This window comes from Catharus ustulatus, chromosome 5 (genome assembly GCF_009819885.2).
Source record: "Catharus ustulatus isolate bCatUst1 chromosome 5, bCatUst1.pri.v2, whole genome shotgun sequence".
Lineage (NCBI taxonomy): Eukaryota > Metazoa > Chordata > Aves > Passeriformes > Turdidae > Catharus > Catharus ustulatus.
The window spans coordinates 61,595,477-61,611,717 of NC_046225.1; the positions used below are offsets into that span (position 1 = coordinate 61,595,477).

At 34.3% G+C, this 16,241-nt stretch overlaps 1 protein-coding gene across 3 annotated transcripts in view; it reads left to right on the forward strand.

The window, feature by feature from the left end:
• The window catches only part of RAB28 (RAB28, member RAS oncogene family), a 70,761-nt gene extending 55,339 nt beyond the window's left edge, over positions 1-15,422 (forward strand). The window contains exons 5-8 of one of the 3 annotated variants that reach the window (XR_004417987.2): positions 5,470-5,573; positions 8,313-8,390; positions 11,162-11,456; positions 14,452-14,537. Coding sequence is in view for 2 of the 3 variants with exons in the window: in XM_033060609.2 (XP_032916500.1) it covers positions 5,470-5,573; positions 8,313-8,390; positions 13,452-13,544 (275 nt within the window). In the remaining variant the exon portion in view is untranslated. Of the gene's footprint in view, positions 1-5,469; positions 5,574-8,312; positions 8,391-11,161; positions 11,457-13,451; positions 13,550-14,451 lie in introns of all 3 variants that reach the window. The other 2 variants (XM_033060609.2, XM_033060608.2) reach the window with 2 other exon arrangements.
• The last annotated feature ends 819 nt before the right edge of the window (positions 15,423-16,241 follow it).

A 16,241-nucleotide genomic window follows, 5' to 3' on the forward strand; every position in this document is an offset into this window, starting at 1 on the left:
CTTCTGACTGATGATACATATTTTGAAGTACTTCCTGGCTTTGTCTCTGTAATAATTGTATTGGGTAAATTGTTACATGTATTTTATTATTGCCTTAATTTTAAGACAATACAGTTCTGGGATCTGATACCACACTTCATTCCTCACCAGCAAACTCTGGTGGGCTAATTATGTTAGTCCTAGCTCCTGGATTTTAGAGGAGCAGTTAAGTTAAAGTAGTGTTTAAGCTGCTACACCAGATATAGTGTAGTGGAATGGAAATGTTAGTCTGTGTATGGTGGTGCTGTGTGGCTCATTGCAGGCCATTTTTTAACTTATGGAATGACGCAAACATCTAAATAGTGGAAAGAAACAATTTTGACGTTAATTTATTTACCATTAGTGGTTTCAGAGTCAAAAGCAGCAGAACTATTCAATCAAGATGGAATTGCTGTTGAATGGCTGGGTATGGGTGGATTGTAAAGCACTAATTTGTGTTTTATCTAGTACTTTTTAAGGTTTTTCCATTCCCTTGCCACAACCCAATAAACTAAAATTTCAATGACTTACTCTTAATTACTCAAGTAAATTCATATAGACTTTTGACTTTGAAGAACAATTTATGCTGTCTCAAGTGTTTCCTCGGAATTTTTTAATCATAGGATAGATATCTTGCCTTACATTATTTTAAAGTATGGTTTTCTTTTCCATTTTGATTTAGCATTATCCATGAGATGTTCACTACAAATAATTGATGTATAACAACAATTTGAAAGGTGATTATTGAAGATCCTTTTATAGATCACCTGAAATATAATCTAGTCCAATATCTCTGGTTATAACTTAAAATGACTATTTTGTCCTTATCTTCTTTGAAATGTTACTTGCTCTCCGACAGAAATGGCCATGGTAGTGTTTACATCTTTTCCCTTACCTAAATTCTGCAATGTTGTTTTTTTGTTCTTAGTTTTTTTTTTGGTTGTTTTTTTTTTTTTTTTTTTTTTTTTTTTTTTTGCTGTGCTGGTTTTGGCTGGGAGAGGGTTGGTTTTTTCCAAGAATGGAAATTCCTTTCAGGAATGCCTTTGAGGGAGTATCCTTGGGATTTCTGTGGGAGTTCAATACTTTTCTTCTAGATTCTGTTCTCTTTTCACCTCACTAGATCTCTGTTTAATCTCACCTATAAATCAAAATGGAACTCCCTGGAATTCATGAGAAGCAAGCATTTTAGTAAGTCTTACCTACTTTTGCTACAGCAGATGTTGATCTATGCTTGCTCAGTCTTTAAGGGGAGATTTTCACTTGGGTCTGTTTCCCTTGCTGAGAGCTGTGTCTGAATTCCCAAAGTTTCTAATCTGTTTTTGTTATCCTGGTATCTTTATGGGATACCTGTACATACAGATGTGTATTGACTTGTTATGGAACAGCAGTTTGTCTTGCTAGTGTAATTGAAATGATTTTTTGTACTAGAAAAGCTTAAATATGAATGTTTGGTGTTACTTTAGGGAATCAACAAGATGGCTTCTTCAGAGGATAAGAAAGGCAATGGAGATACATTTTGGAGAATATCTGGCAGCCATGTATTTTTTGTAGTTGTCATTTGAGGTTTTTAGTGTGTATTTCAAACATAAAAATGAGCAAAATTGCAACAGCCTATATTGTGGATGCCTTTTCTTTGTAAGGGACTTTGAATATACTTTGGAGGCTGATGAGCCCCCTTTTTCTGTCCTCATCAGGCTTGTCAGGGGAACAGTACTGTGACCTGCATCTCCCTCTCTTTCCCCCATTGCTCATGATCTCTCTGCTTCTCCTGATACAAGTTTTCATGTGGTTTAGTTAAGTATTCAATTTAATACAAATATATGAAGTGGTTCTATTCTAGCCAGGGAATTAGCAATGTACTCCTTTGACATTTTAACTATTGCTTTGGTAACTTTTAACTGCCTTTTCTGCCTGTTGATTCCATTTTTAAGACATTTAAAATTTTTGAAATGATAGATCAAAGAAATACCCTCACTGCATTCTCCAAAATTTCCCCATCTTTGGCTTGTCTTAGCTGTCCACGATCAAGAAAACATACTTTAATGGATATTAGAGAGTTTGTGTTCAAGCCCTTGACCAAAAATACTGGTTTGTAACATTTGTGTGCTGTAGGGACTCACTGTTTGCAAATAGTTAAATCTCTTTTTGCTATTCAAACTTGTGTCTTGTCCTTTTGTCTCCTTTATACATCCCATTGTGAATCTCTAGCCATCAGTTTAAGTCTACTTGGTAAAAATGAAGCTATTAATTTTGCCCTGCTGTTGCCCTCTTTCTCATTCCCTAAAGATGAGGAGGATGACTGTACCATCTGGCACGTAAACCTCACTTAGGACCTTTCTGTAAATGTTTGTGTTTGATGTGTGGCCAAATCTTGTAGATTCCTTCTTTGAGACCTTTGTTAGATATGGCCTAGCATAGCCATTACCAGAGCTAAAATGTTCTCATTTTGTATCTAAATTTCAATAATTCCTTTTTCTTGGCCATTGCTATGTTATCTAGTCATTTAGAATATTCTGCAAGATCATTTTCCTGGTTTATAAAATCAAACTGTATTTATGTATCTTATTCACTTTCTTTCTATCCAAAACTTATTTGTCTTTGCCGTTAAACTTTTCATGGCTTAAGTGCATTCTCGTATCATTCTTCATCCCAAGACACCTATTCCTGCTGTTAATTGGCTCATCATATGAGCCCACATTGGCCAGCTGTTAGTTTTCTTTTTATAAAGTCTCTGCATTCCTTGTAAACATCTTTTTTAGAAAATCATTTTTCTCCTCCAGAGCTCTCCTTAAAGTCTTTTTGCTGTGATGTCTAAATAAAAGCTGGACAAGACTTATCTCCCGGTGTGCTAAGAATTCTGCCTGTTGAGCTGACCAATGTCAGATGTTAAAGAAAAAGGACTGGAGGGTTGCTGTTCAGTGTCTTTAGCTGATGTTCAGTCACTCTGTGATAATGCGCTTGGCCTGTGGGCAATGTAAAGGAATTGGACTTAGGATCATTGCCCTTCACTGACTTCAAACTGCAATTTTGGGTAGTTAAATATTTATTAACACTTAAAACTCTTCTTGTACTAAAAAGTGTCCTTTCTCACCGAAAGCTAACGTAACATGAATCACCTGGCATTTGCTGTGGACTCTGAATGCACACATGGACTGTCACCTGGCAGTTCCCTGGCATGGCAGTGCCTGTACAACTCAGATCAGACAGCCTGAAATTCAGGAGGCAGAAAGTGAAATACTGTGACTGGGTAGAAGGATTGAAAAGTACTCAAAGTTCAAAAATGTAATTATGTTTTGATTTTTTACTTTCAGTATATTTGTTTCTATGATTGCCTGTGCTTTAATTTCTGTTCTTTAATAAAGTGCACACTCCACTGACCATGTAGTATTATTGATGTTTCTTCATAGAAAATAAGAGGCATTTGAGGATATGATTTCCGATATGCCTGTGGCATTTTCTTCCTGGAAATTCATCAACCCTGTGCCTGTTATTTTCTTTGTGCCTTCTGTTCTTTCCTTCCTGGGAAAGAGAGTTTGAGAGATTGTTACTGGTGAACTTGTTTTTATGTATTTTCGAAAGCATGTCATGGTATTTTAAAGGAATATAGTGTAAATGCTGTTGATCTATCTATCTATCTATCTATCTATCTATCTATCTATCTATCTATCTATCTATTTAGTTGTATTGTAATTTTGTGTAGGTTTTTGGAGTTCAGGTATAATCAGAGAAATACAGTGAGTGAAATCTGGAGGTGAGGTTGAAGTTCCTTTAAAAGTTCACGAAATAAAAATAAAGAAAATACGTTTTTATTTTTCCCAAAAGAGTAATCTCAAGGTTGTTTTTTCCAAGCTGCACTTAAAACTAATATGTGGAGCATAAAAGTAATAGTTAATAATGACATGTTTTAGGCAGTATGCTGTATTTTATTCTTAAAAGCATTTCAAAAGAGTCCATCTTTTATCTTGGTAGTTATTTTTCAGAGAAAAATAATGCATGAATTTTAAGCAAAATTGTTATTGACTTTGGGCTTTATTTTAGTAAATGTATTTGTTCATCCCTTTTTAAATGAAATTTTATTATATAGTGGATGTTTAGTATTATGGAAGAGCTATACTAGAAACATTAGTGCTAATAACTTAGTATTTTAGTCCTTCACAAATTAATGTCTGTGGTACCTGGATGATTTTAGGCCTGTTCTTACAAACAAGGCCTTACTGATGTGCAAGGAACAGTAATACGTGTCAGAAACTCCACATTAACCAAGGTAAGCAGTATAAATGGGGTGTAGGAATCCCCTGTTAGGCAAAAGATCTCCAAGAGAAAATCTCCAGAGCCTACAAATTAAAGACCTCCAATATCATTTAAAAATAAAGCCTTTTATGTAGTAGGAGAGCATTTTTTCAGCTGATAATCAAATAACACTATTATACAGGCTTACTAGATTTGCAAATTTACAAGTTTTTACAAGTCAGTTGGGTCCCTTCCTCAGGAAATCAGTTGAAGTTTTTTTTTCCTGTATTAACTCAAAGAGCCTGCTTGTCCTTAAATCCTTCTGAATATATTTGCCTTATAATTTGACTACATTGAGTCAACACCCTTATAGGAACCGTAGTGCAATAAAAAAAAGAGAAACTGTTCAATATAGTTTCCAATTACCTTAGGATCAGATTGGAGAAACTGGAATGTACACAATAAAACCTGCACAAGACTTGAGTTCTGTGAGACTTTGGAAGCAATCAGTGCTTTTCAGTATAAAATACCATTTGAAAGCTTTACACTGCTTCCAATGGTTGTAAAGTGATAAAAATGAATATATGTGTGTGTCTTGAAATGTGCATTTTACTTTTTAAAATTTTCTGAACCACACTTTTGTGGAATTGAAAGCCTCATATGTAAGTAACTAAGCATCACTGCTTTTACTCAGTCAATTTTTTTGTTATAGTAAATGTTTTTGCTTTACCGTGTTCTGCAATAAAATTCTGTAAAAATTATTTGCATTTTTATGTTAGAAAAATATGTCGATTCAGATGTGCTTGGTGAATTTATTTTGTAAAAGTCTTCAGGTTACACTGGAATCCCCAATATGGATCTTGCTTGCAAACAGAATATTGAATATTAGTTCTGTCTTGTTTTAGTATGTAGCTAGCAGTAGAGTTATTACAGACTATTTGAGTGTATCCAGAAATAAATGTATGCTTTGAGATATGAATTTGTTGTATTTGGCCATAAAATTTAAATTGTGATTTCATTTTAGTTTTGAAAATAAAATTAGTCTGATGTAATTAATTGCTTTTATTTTAGTAAATGATTATAGAGAGAAAAAAACTTGCATTTACATACAGCTGTAAGGGAAGGTATTATATCTGATGTGTTTCCAATGAATAATTTCTAAGGTGGATAACTAAATGGGTTCCAGTGTAATAATTTTTCATTTCTTCAACTTGTTTTTAGTTGACTTGGAGCATATTCGCACAGTGAAAGCTGACAAACACCAGCGATTTTGTCAGGAAAACAATCTCAGTAGCCATTTTGTGTCAGCCAAGACAGGAGATTCTGTAAGTAAGAAAAAACCTCAAACTTGTAGATGTCTGTTGTTTTTTCTCAAGATGTAGCAGTTTTATTACACTTCACATAACAAACTGCTGAGAACTCAGGGTGCTGCAGGCCCTTTTTTGCCTTTCTTAGCTGCATGAAAAGTAGATCTTTGTATGAGTGCATATTATTCTTATTAAATTACAGTGGTTTCTCATCTGATTTTCAATTTGAGGTACAGATGTTAATGGAAATAGTCTGGCTTATACATCAGTGTGAGAACTGAGATCAGCTAAATCTCTGTTTGCTGTCAGCCTGTAGTTAAATATAGTTCTTCATTCCAGGTGGAGTCCCATCTATAAACCATCAATATAGAAATTTCCAACAATTAGTAAATAATGTGACAAGACCCTGTTGCAATAAAAGGTTTTAATATGAGTCCTGAGCCATGAGACATTCCCTTTGCAGGTCCATTGAAATTTGAACATTCTGGCATTTGTACCAGATGCTTTGCAGAGTACATTTTTGAACAATCTTTTGACTCTGAGCTAACTGGGTTATTTGTTTTAGTTGGAAGCGTATGAAAGAAAAGGTTCTTTTTTAGTTGACACTATCAGTCAAATTAAATTGTATTGTTTTGCTTGATTTCTGTCTCATGCCTAATGAGTTTATCATTCCCATAAAACAGTCTTGTATCTGTATATTGCTGTTGACAAGAAAGCTTACTTTATTTTTGTTATTGAAAAGTAAGACCATGTTCAAGTACATGGAAGTATAGTCCATAAATGGAATCACTTGTTAAGGTCTTTGATGAATCTTGTGCAGTGAACTGCCTGATTTTGTAAGATAGTAGTTTTTCTGTAAAGGCTAACAAGACTGCTGTTACAAATTCAGTGAGTCCTGATTCTCTTTATAGTTTTTGTTAAATCCTTGGCATTATTTTTCTGCTTAGAGTGTGAAAATATGGGTTTTTAAAGCTAGAAACAGAAGAAAAAAGTCTTAATACTACACTTTGTAAAATGTGCAACTGATAAAATGTATTATTTTCTCAAGGAGACTACCAAAATAATTTCATTTTATAATTGATACATTTATCATTGTTAATTATGAAAGAATCTTTATTGCAGCTTTTTAATTAAGTCATTAATTGCATCAGCATTCCACTATAGATACTGAGAGTACTTTTCATAGCTTACTGTTTCAAAACAAAAGTAAATTTGAACATGCCTAGAAAATATTAACAGGAAATCTCTGCCTAAATATCTACTAACAAAAGAATTCCTTTCAATAGCTCATTTTTGAATTAGCCCTTTCACTGTTGCTGCACACTGATCATTCAGAAGATGGAGTGTGTGTCCTAGACAGTGATTTAAGAAGAGGCCATCCATTGCTACTGTGAATATAGACTAGAGAAGTCTTACTCAGTTAAATTATGTGTTTTGTTTAGGTCAGATCTTTTCAACAGACTTGATTGCAAAAGATGATTTTGTGTACAAAGAAAATTCAGAAAGTTGTCTCAGGGGGAAAAGAAATTAATTGAATATTTATTATAACTAACTGTGTTACTGTCCATCAAATCACATAGCTGAAGCATTGCACTTGTGCTTGATGCTTTTTGCACAGTGTCCTCAGGGCAGGTGATATAGCTCAGACCACCTGAGAGCTTGGTGAGGGTTAAACTAGGTCTCTGACCCTCAGAATCTCTGTTCAGTGTGCCCTTTCTTGTTGTGGGGATGTTGGTAGAACAGATCAGTATTCCACCAAGGAATTGAGAGAAAGAGCAATTGTTTTGGAAGCTGCCATGCTTTGTTGGTTGTGCCACTGATTTGTTTCTGGTTTCCATCTCGGTGTTAGAAGAGATTCTGTAGATACTGTTTTTCTTAATTTTTCACTGAAGATGTCTGGGAGCATGTACAGAGATCTTTTTTTTTTTTGCATGATGCAAACCAATATTTGTTAGGAATTTAGATGGTGAGCTCAGACAAACAGCCCTGTAGATAAAATACAATGTGTAGCTTGGCACTACAGTGTTCAGCAGCAGTGCATACTTAAACTACTCCTCTTGAACGTGTCATATTCTTTAATCACGTTTAAAATGCAGTTTTACCTAAACAGTAAGATAAGTGGACTGTCTTGAGATGAATTAAAGGAATTACTGAAGACAGCATTGCCACCCAGTATTATGTGTTAAACCATGTCCAAAGTCTAACTTTGCCAGGCTGCTGCTGCAGGCTGTACAACATCCTGCTTGTTCTGAGCTACTTCTGTTCAGTGTATGTTTTGTAAGATTCTTCAGAACTCTTTCATACTGCTATTTTTTTGATATATGTAATAGAGATTTTGGTGATGTTGATACACAGTTCTTTTCAGAAACCTACAACTCTTATTTCACAATACATTGGTAATACATTTTTGTGCTAAACATTAGTGAATACCCTTATTCATATTTTGTAGCACAGAGAGTAGTATTTGAGAGGTGGGTTGTGTAAAAGCTTGTTTAAACTTGGGCCTCTGGAGGCAGAGTTGAAGTGTTGCTTAACAATCCAGCATACTGTTCATTCCTTGTACCATTGTTGAGTTATTTTCTCAAATTTTTAAACAAAATTGAAAGTACCAGATGAGGTTATTTTCAGATCTGTTTTGCACAGCTCATAATTTTGTATATCATTGTTTACTGTTCAAGAATGGTTTGATATATTTGAAAGAACCTCAAGGATGTCTGTTTTTAATCATTTAAATGCAATTTATTTTTTTTTCCATAGGTCTTCCTGTGTTTTCAGAGAATTGCTGCTGACATACTCGGCATCAAGTTAAACAAAGCAGAATTGGAACAATCACAGGTGATTTTTCACAAATACATAGGGTATTTTTTAGTATTTTATTTAGTATTAAAAGTGATCTCGTTGTGGATTTATAATTGTTCTTTAAATCAGTCTTCATCTATTGTTTTGAAGATAATTATTCAATTTCACAACAGCTTTTTTGAAATATAATTCCTTGTTTATCCATCGTGATTGACTCTCTGAAACATGAAAAAATATGTTAAAAAATGAAGAAAAACTTTTAATTCTAAGGATGTTTGTTTAAAAATAATGCTTAAGATTTGTTTAGAAATGAAATATATTTGCATATATAGGTAGCATGGAAGATATTAATGATATTATATGCATGGATTTAAACTGAAATTTTTTTCTACAACCCAGTTTCAGAAACCTCAAAAGGAAAGATTATACTACTGAGGCAACCTTGTGTAATGACATTTGAGATTACAATTATTTAAATTTACTTAGTGGACCCAAATGTTGCTATTGCTAGTGGTGTAATGTCCTGGAACTGCTTCTCAATACCAGTGTTAAACAAGTACCACAAAATAAGTCAATAAGTTTATTTAAAATAAATGGCAAAGCATTTCTTATGTACAGCTTGGTCTCCTTCTTTATGAAATATACAATAAATATGTAATTTCTGGAAGTGCTTTGCCACAGCAGTGTTTACAATCTGTTTTGAAGTGGTTAACTAGAAAACTGTATTGCAAACAGTAAAATTGTAAAATATACTTATAGAGCATACTTAACAAGCAGATCAGTTTAAAAAAACTGTAGTTTATAGGCAGAGAAATACTAACTATGTATTTTAAATGTTCTTTTACTACCAGAATACCATCTGTTATTTTGAGCTCTGTGATTATTTGCCTATAAATATTTGAGCACACCAAGTTCTTCAGTTTTTCTTTGGTTGTTTAGCTAGCTCTGGAACATCAGTCCTAGACCTCTCTGTGCTGTGAGTGGTGTTCTGTAGCTCAGGTGTAAGATTGTGGAAAGGTGTGCAAATACCTTACATTTAAAGGAGACTGATAATAAGGTCATATGGAAAATTGTATCATTCTAAAGAAAGGGTCTGAATTTAGGTTGTTTTTAAAGTAAGAAGCTCCATATAGCCCAAATTCAAAAGTACCTAACTTTCTATATCAAATTGGTGTCAGATTTAAGTAGGCTTCCTTCTACTTTATTATTGTAATAGGCTTTTAATTTTGTTGAGTTGATCAATGGAATAGGCAATATATGGATCAGGCAAAGTTGATACTACACAAGTTGCATCAGCAATAGTCTATAAATAGTTAATTTGCATAAATTGAATACTGTGGCATACATTACTGTTGGTGTAAATCCAGGCTCTAATTAAGAAAAAGGTAAAAATATCTATTGAAAACCACCACCACTGACAAAAAAGCCCAACAAATGAAGAAACAAAGCCAGTAAATGAATTTGGACAGAAAAGAAACTTTACTGTTGTCTTTCAGGTACAGCAGAAGTCACTACGTGGTGCAACACCGTGCGTGTAGCTAAAGAGTGTGAGCTGCTTAATTTGCAAAATTTTGTTAATGGAGCATAATTTCAATCTCCAAAGAAGCAATAGCTCTTTGTTATCAGTTGAAGGGACTGTAAGCGTTCCCCAGTATAATTTAGAAACCAATGAGATTTGTATTGGAATATCTGTTAGCTGTATCTTAAGGCTCATTGTTGTATGGAACCAAATACCCCCATCACTTCACAAGAAAAGGGAAAGTCTCTACATAATCTGGAGCATAGATGCTGCTTCCCAAAAGCATGGAGCTGGTCTCTTGGCTGGAAGGAGGTAAAGTTAGAGGATGATGCCATTATTAGGTTTCTGTTTTACCATAGACTCTTGTAGGACAGGTGCAGGTCCCTTCAGTGTGGTGGTGGAGGGAGTTTTTCCCTCTTCCATCTCTAAAATGGGCACACATCTTCCTTAATTTGTGGGACAGTTACATAATGTGTGTTCCTTAAAATTTTTATGCATTGAATATTCTAGCTACTGGGCTATAAAATTAGATCAGTGGATAGATGGATGCTAGATAAATGCTATAAAGAATCCAATAAATACAATACAATAGTAGATGTGATTAATCTCTAAAGTATGCAAGCGTTGACTTGGATTTAATCTTTAAATAAGGAGTAAAAGCCATTGTGGTTTTTACAAATGTGCACTGTATTATACACATAATGTATTCACTGTGTTATACACATATATGTATTTACACACTGGATTATATTTTTGAGTTTTCTAATATTTTGTGTAATGTGAGATTTCCTCATGTGGAAAACTGAGATGGTTCTTGCTTGAATGTTTGTCAGAGAACATTAGATATGTTCATTCAATCTAGGCGGTAACAAAATATAAGATTAAATACTGAATTTGTGTAAATTGCCAACAGTCAAATGCTATATATGTATTTTTTTATTGTCTAGTATTGAGAATATGCTTTAAAATTATTTAGAGCACTCAATTTTTTGCCTGAAGATCTTATTTCTTGTGTTACTTTAAAGTCAGTTATTGTCACAGTCTAGGAAGATCTTAGATGTGACTCATAGGTGGATAGAAATAAGAAATACAAATCCCAAATACATTATTTTAACCTGTATGAATTTATGGGGTTTGGCTTTTGAGCTTTGATGACTGGCAGAACTGCAGTAGCTCTTGTGAAAACTATGTGAGGTTGATTGCCTTCAAATTAGCAGCAAGACTTCTATTAATTAACTGCAAGAACAAGCCTTAGAGATTGAATTATATTTACTCTGCATTGTTTCAGAAAACAGCTGCAGCAGTTTAAGATATGAATGCAGCCCAAGCTATTTCCTACTGCCCTTTTGTTGGAATGTATTCCTCCCACATCAGAATCAGAAAATGGAAGGTGATCATGTGCTTTGGCCACATCAGGGTGAAGTTGAGCAGTTTAGCTTAAACTGCTGCTGCAAGTTGTTTTAAAGAGAAGCTGCCAGACTTTGTGCTGAAGTGGATGAGGTGCAAGCACACATTACATTCCACCAGCTCTCCTTTGGCAGCAGTGATCTCCAGCAGAGGAATAGGACAGACATTTGGGGGTGGTAAGTTTTTAAACTATCTCAGCTAGAGCTACTAAACCTTGTCTGTTAACATGCTGAGATGACTGTTAATCAAACTTTTATTTGGACAAAACTATGGTGAAACAAAGAACTAGATTACTCTTCATGCGTGACTGGAAAGTAGAGCATGTTTTTTTGAAATGGAACAGTTCCAAAATAAGAAAATTGCACATTCTGACTTATTTTCAGTCCTCAAAATACTCTCCCTTTTAAATTGCAAGGGTCTGATGAAATTTGAGGAAATAGCTCCTTTATTAATCAAATGTTTTTCTTTCTGTATTTTTTACTTTCAAGCATAGTGTAAAAACTGCATGGGGTACAGCTTTGTTCCTTGGCATTGGCAAGAGCTAGCATTTTTGTAAGTGATGTGTAGTTTTCTCTCTAACCAAATGCCAGTTCAGCAGACCAGTGTGTGTATGTGTGCCAGCTTTGTACAATAAAATGTTTGGCAGATAAGTCAGATCTGGAATACAGAGCACCTGGACTGAGAAAGGTTATTTCTCATTATTGACAGTGATTTGAACCATGGCAATGGTATGCTTGATGTAGAATCTGATGCAAAGAGGCCCAAGTTTTTAATTACCATGAAGTTAATAGAAGAAATGTTGCAATGATATTTTTAACTCTTATTTGGATGAAATTCCATTAGAAAATCCAAGTAATTTATGATCATCAGTTTTTTGCTAAGGTGTACCTAAGCATAGGTCACTAACCTGCCTGTGTTTACAGGATGGGATTTAGACCAATGTTTGAGGAACAATTAATTGCCTACTGATTGCAGGACTTTTTTTTTTTTTTTCCCCTCAACTCTAGTCAAAAGATTGGTATGAAGAAACTAGGTCCCGTGAGGTCAGATAACGTTGTTTAATGCTAAAACTCCTACTACTGCCCTACAAGGGATTTGGCAACCTTTCTCTTGATAACATCAGGCCAGGAGTCCTGTAAATCATGAGTGTTGTCCACTAGATAAGATAATATGAATGTGATCAATTAAGCTCAAGAAGAGTACTTCAGCAGCTAATAAATCCAGGACCTTTGCCAGTCTATTCAATTATTGTTGCTTGTTTGACACATAGGTTTTATTTACAGAGGTAATCTTTAATGTATACTGTTTATATATTGCTAATCCAGTTTATATATTGTGTCCTTTAAAATAATAGAATTTAGTTATTTATTAATTCATTTTAATTTTGAAAAGATATTGTAGGAAAGTTGAAATATTTAAGAAAAAGTATTAAGCTGGTTTAGGGTATCTTTCATAGCAGACTTGTCTCCTCTCCTGCTTCTTCACTGAAATTGTTCCATGAATTTTACTTCCCTTTGCATGACCCTTGTATTGACCCTGTATTAATAATGAGAACTCTGTATCCATTACCTGTATTAATAATAAGAAAACAGTTTTGTTTATTTGTATTTAAGGGGAAAATGGGAACCTTTTATTTTTAAATGATACAAAGAAAAATCAAAACATAGAGCATTTTGATATGAGGTTGTTAATTTGGTCACTGCTTTTGGATAATCTATTTAGGTGTAATGTGATAGTTATGTAATGGAAAAGATGCATATGTACAGCTAATGCACTTGTTGCAAGCTGATAGTGTAGTATCTAATATTTAAGTATCTTTGACTTAAAGGAGAAATAGACCACTGTCATCTTTTCTTCCATTGAATTCCCTGCCTTTTTATTCTGTCCCTTCTCTAGCTTTAATACGCTTTTGCTGATTGTATGTATGAGCCTTTCACTTTGGAAAAGCTTGAGAAGCAGCCCTGGTGCTGAGAGTGCTGCTTTCAGCCAGATGTGTTGCTCTTATATCTGCCTAAGGCCTGAAAATTCACTTTCATTTTGCTTCTGCATAATCTTATGTTATCCATTCATTCTTTTCAACTACTGATTAATCTCTCCATTGTTTTCCTTCTCTTTTCTTTTTACATTCTTCTCCTTGCCCTCTATCCATCATGTTGATACATGGTTAACAGAATGTTGTCAGGGCAGAACTAGTGAAATATCCTGAAGAAGATAACCAACATCACACTTCCAACTGCCAGAGCAAAGTCTGCTCAATGCAGTAGTTCAGGTATTGATGGAAAATTTGGTTTGTTTCTTTTTTATAAGCTACATTGCTTTTAGATGAAGTAACAACTGTTAAAGTAAGTTCTTTTGGGAGATGGTCTTTTGTATGTGTAAGTACTTGCAATACTCAACATATTATTTTGGAACTCTATGTACGATTAATTACATAGTGTTGCTAATAATTAGATAGTTTGTAGAAACTTTTATATGCTCCATTGTTACTGGATTCAGTACTGTACATTCAAAACATAGCTGTCTCAGATGGAAATGGGTGCAAAATTGTACAATTCTGTCTTCTTGTGGGAGAGCCATCAGTCTTATCAAATGCTTTGGGAATGTGTAATATCTGTTAGATCTGTATTAGCGAATAAATATAGTATGGAGAGCTCTTTTGTGTTAAAGTAATCTTTAGCCAGTGTGCCTATCAAAGCTTTTTAAAAATATAGCTGTATTTAAAATTTGCTTTGAATTCTGTCCATATTTTCTGATGAAATGCTTGGAGTAAGGACAAAAAGACAAATTTAGGTACAATTTCCAGTTGCAATTTAGGCAGCTATTATTAAAGAATGAATTGCACAACTTTTGCAAATAAATTCTGTTTTATTACTCATACAGAACAAATTTCATGGAAGTAAAATTGTATTCACTGCTTCAGCAAAAAAAAAAAAATTCCTTTTGTAGTGTTGTGATAACCTACCAAGGCTCTTGTTTCTGCTTAGAATGAATAAACCTAGAATTATAACAAGTATTAGCACCTGATAAGGCTTCCTGTAAGGTAGTGAAAAAAAAACCCCACAACTGATTGGTTTGTTATTTTCCCTTTGTCTTTCATAAAAACCTGCTGAATGCTTTGCCGGCATGAATTTTGTATTTTTCTGACTGTTGCTATGTTTTCTTTTGTGACAGAGGGTGGTGAAGGCAGATATTGTCAACTACAGCCAGGAGCCCGTGACCAGAACAGTTAATCCTCCCAGAAGCTCAATGTGTGCAGTTCAGTGACCATGCTGCTCTCCTCTGGTTTGATACCTCTGCAGTCCTGCCTTGAAACAGGCTCTGGGATCACCAGGAGCTTTGCTTTACAGGGACCAGTGCAACAATGCAATTAGCGGTTTCAGAAACATGTTGCACCATTGTCCATTCAGAAGCAGCAGGCAGTTCTTTGGCTGAAATTCAAACATGAGATCACACACTTGAAAAATTAAGGTCTATATTCTTTTAAATTATATTTAAATGAAACTGTATAACTGTGTTTATGTTTCCTCTTCTCTATTTGACTGATACCAGAATAAAAATGGATGAGGAAGCCCTGCATTCAAAATGCTTTTAAAGACATCACCATGAAAGGGTATTTTGCCAAAGCATTTTAAATTTTTTTTCTCCAGTTGTTTGAACTAATACTCAGCAAAATGTTACTTGGAATAATTATTGGAATAATTTTAAATGCATAATATATATTTTATCTAGGGATAATTTTGAAAGTGTTCCATTAATTTATACACACTTAGCACAAAATGTATAAATTGTATCCAGTGAGAAACAGTCTTGAAATAAAGCTGTTATAAAAATAGTTACTTTTCTGAAGTCTCACATTGCCTCCATGGATGCTCTAAAAATGCTAGTGTTTTTGTGTATTTTTATTACCACATCAGCATTATTTCTTGCAATAATAGATAGGCTTATATGTCTTTATTAATATGGATGAATCTCAGTTTACAGTTTGGTCTGTAAATGATGAGTGATATATTCAACATGCAGTAGAAGCTGTTGATAGATCAATTAGCATCAGTTACTTTAAATATCTAACAGAATGACTTTTGGCCTTGTACTCTTTTCTTTTGAATTTGGAGTAAATAACAAATAAAAAGCTGTGTGCTCAGAGATCTTCGTACTTCGTACTTCTCCCCTGTTGCTTTTCTAGCAGTGCACACAGTTCTCTGCTGGCACATCTGAACACAAAGTTAAGGAAAGAAAAAAAAATTTAGCTGTCTCAATTCCCAAACTAGAAATCTTTTCCTATTTGCACTCTAGAATATGCTTTCTAATAACTACAAGGAAACATTTGGAGATTCAGAAAGTAATGAGGTTATGAAGGAAGCTTGTATATCACAAGTGAAAATTAAGAGGTTCCTCAAGTGAACATTGCTATTAAGCTGTTCAAGCAAGTGCTTGTTAGTTGGAACAATTAAACAATTAGTAGTTTAACAAAATAGCTAAATTATTTTAACTATGTTGAAAAAGATTGCAGATGGCAAAAAAAATTATTAGCTTAACACATAATTGTATAACTCTGTGATATGACAGTGTGTATTGTTTGGCATTCAGATGTGGGAAATTCTAAGAAGCTGAGATACTGAGAAATTATGCTACACTAATGTAGGTGTATGATTTGCAGAAAATTATTTATTCTAGTCTGTATTCTTGCTCCTTCCCATGGGTTTGTGTCCCACTGCATTGCTTTACTGTATGGTTAACTGCAGCTCTCTTCCACTACCACCAGATGAGAACTCTTTTTTCAAAGACTTTTTCTTGAGTAGCTATTCAGTTCACAAGGTTATGGACTCCAAGGCAGGTGGAAAGTTTTTTGAAACCTTTACATTTCTTGCTGTGTTTGTGGCAAATAGTGACAAGAACTTCCGTGTCTGAGAAGCTGAGCGCAACGTGGCTCAGGCAGCTGGCTGAGGTCTTTCTCTAGTCCA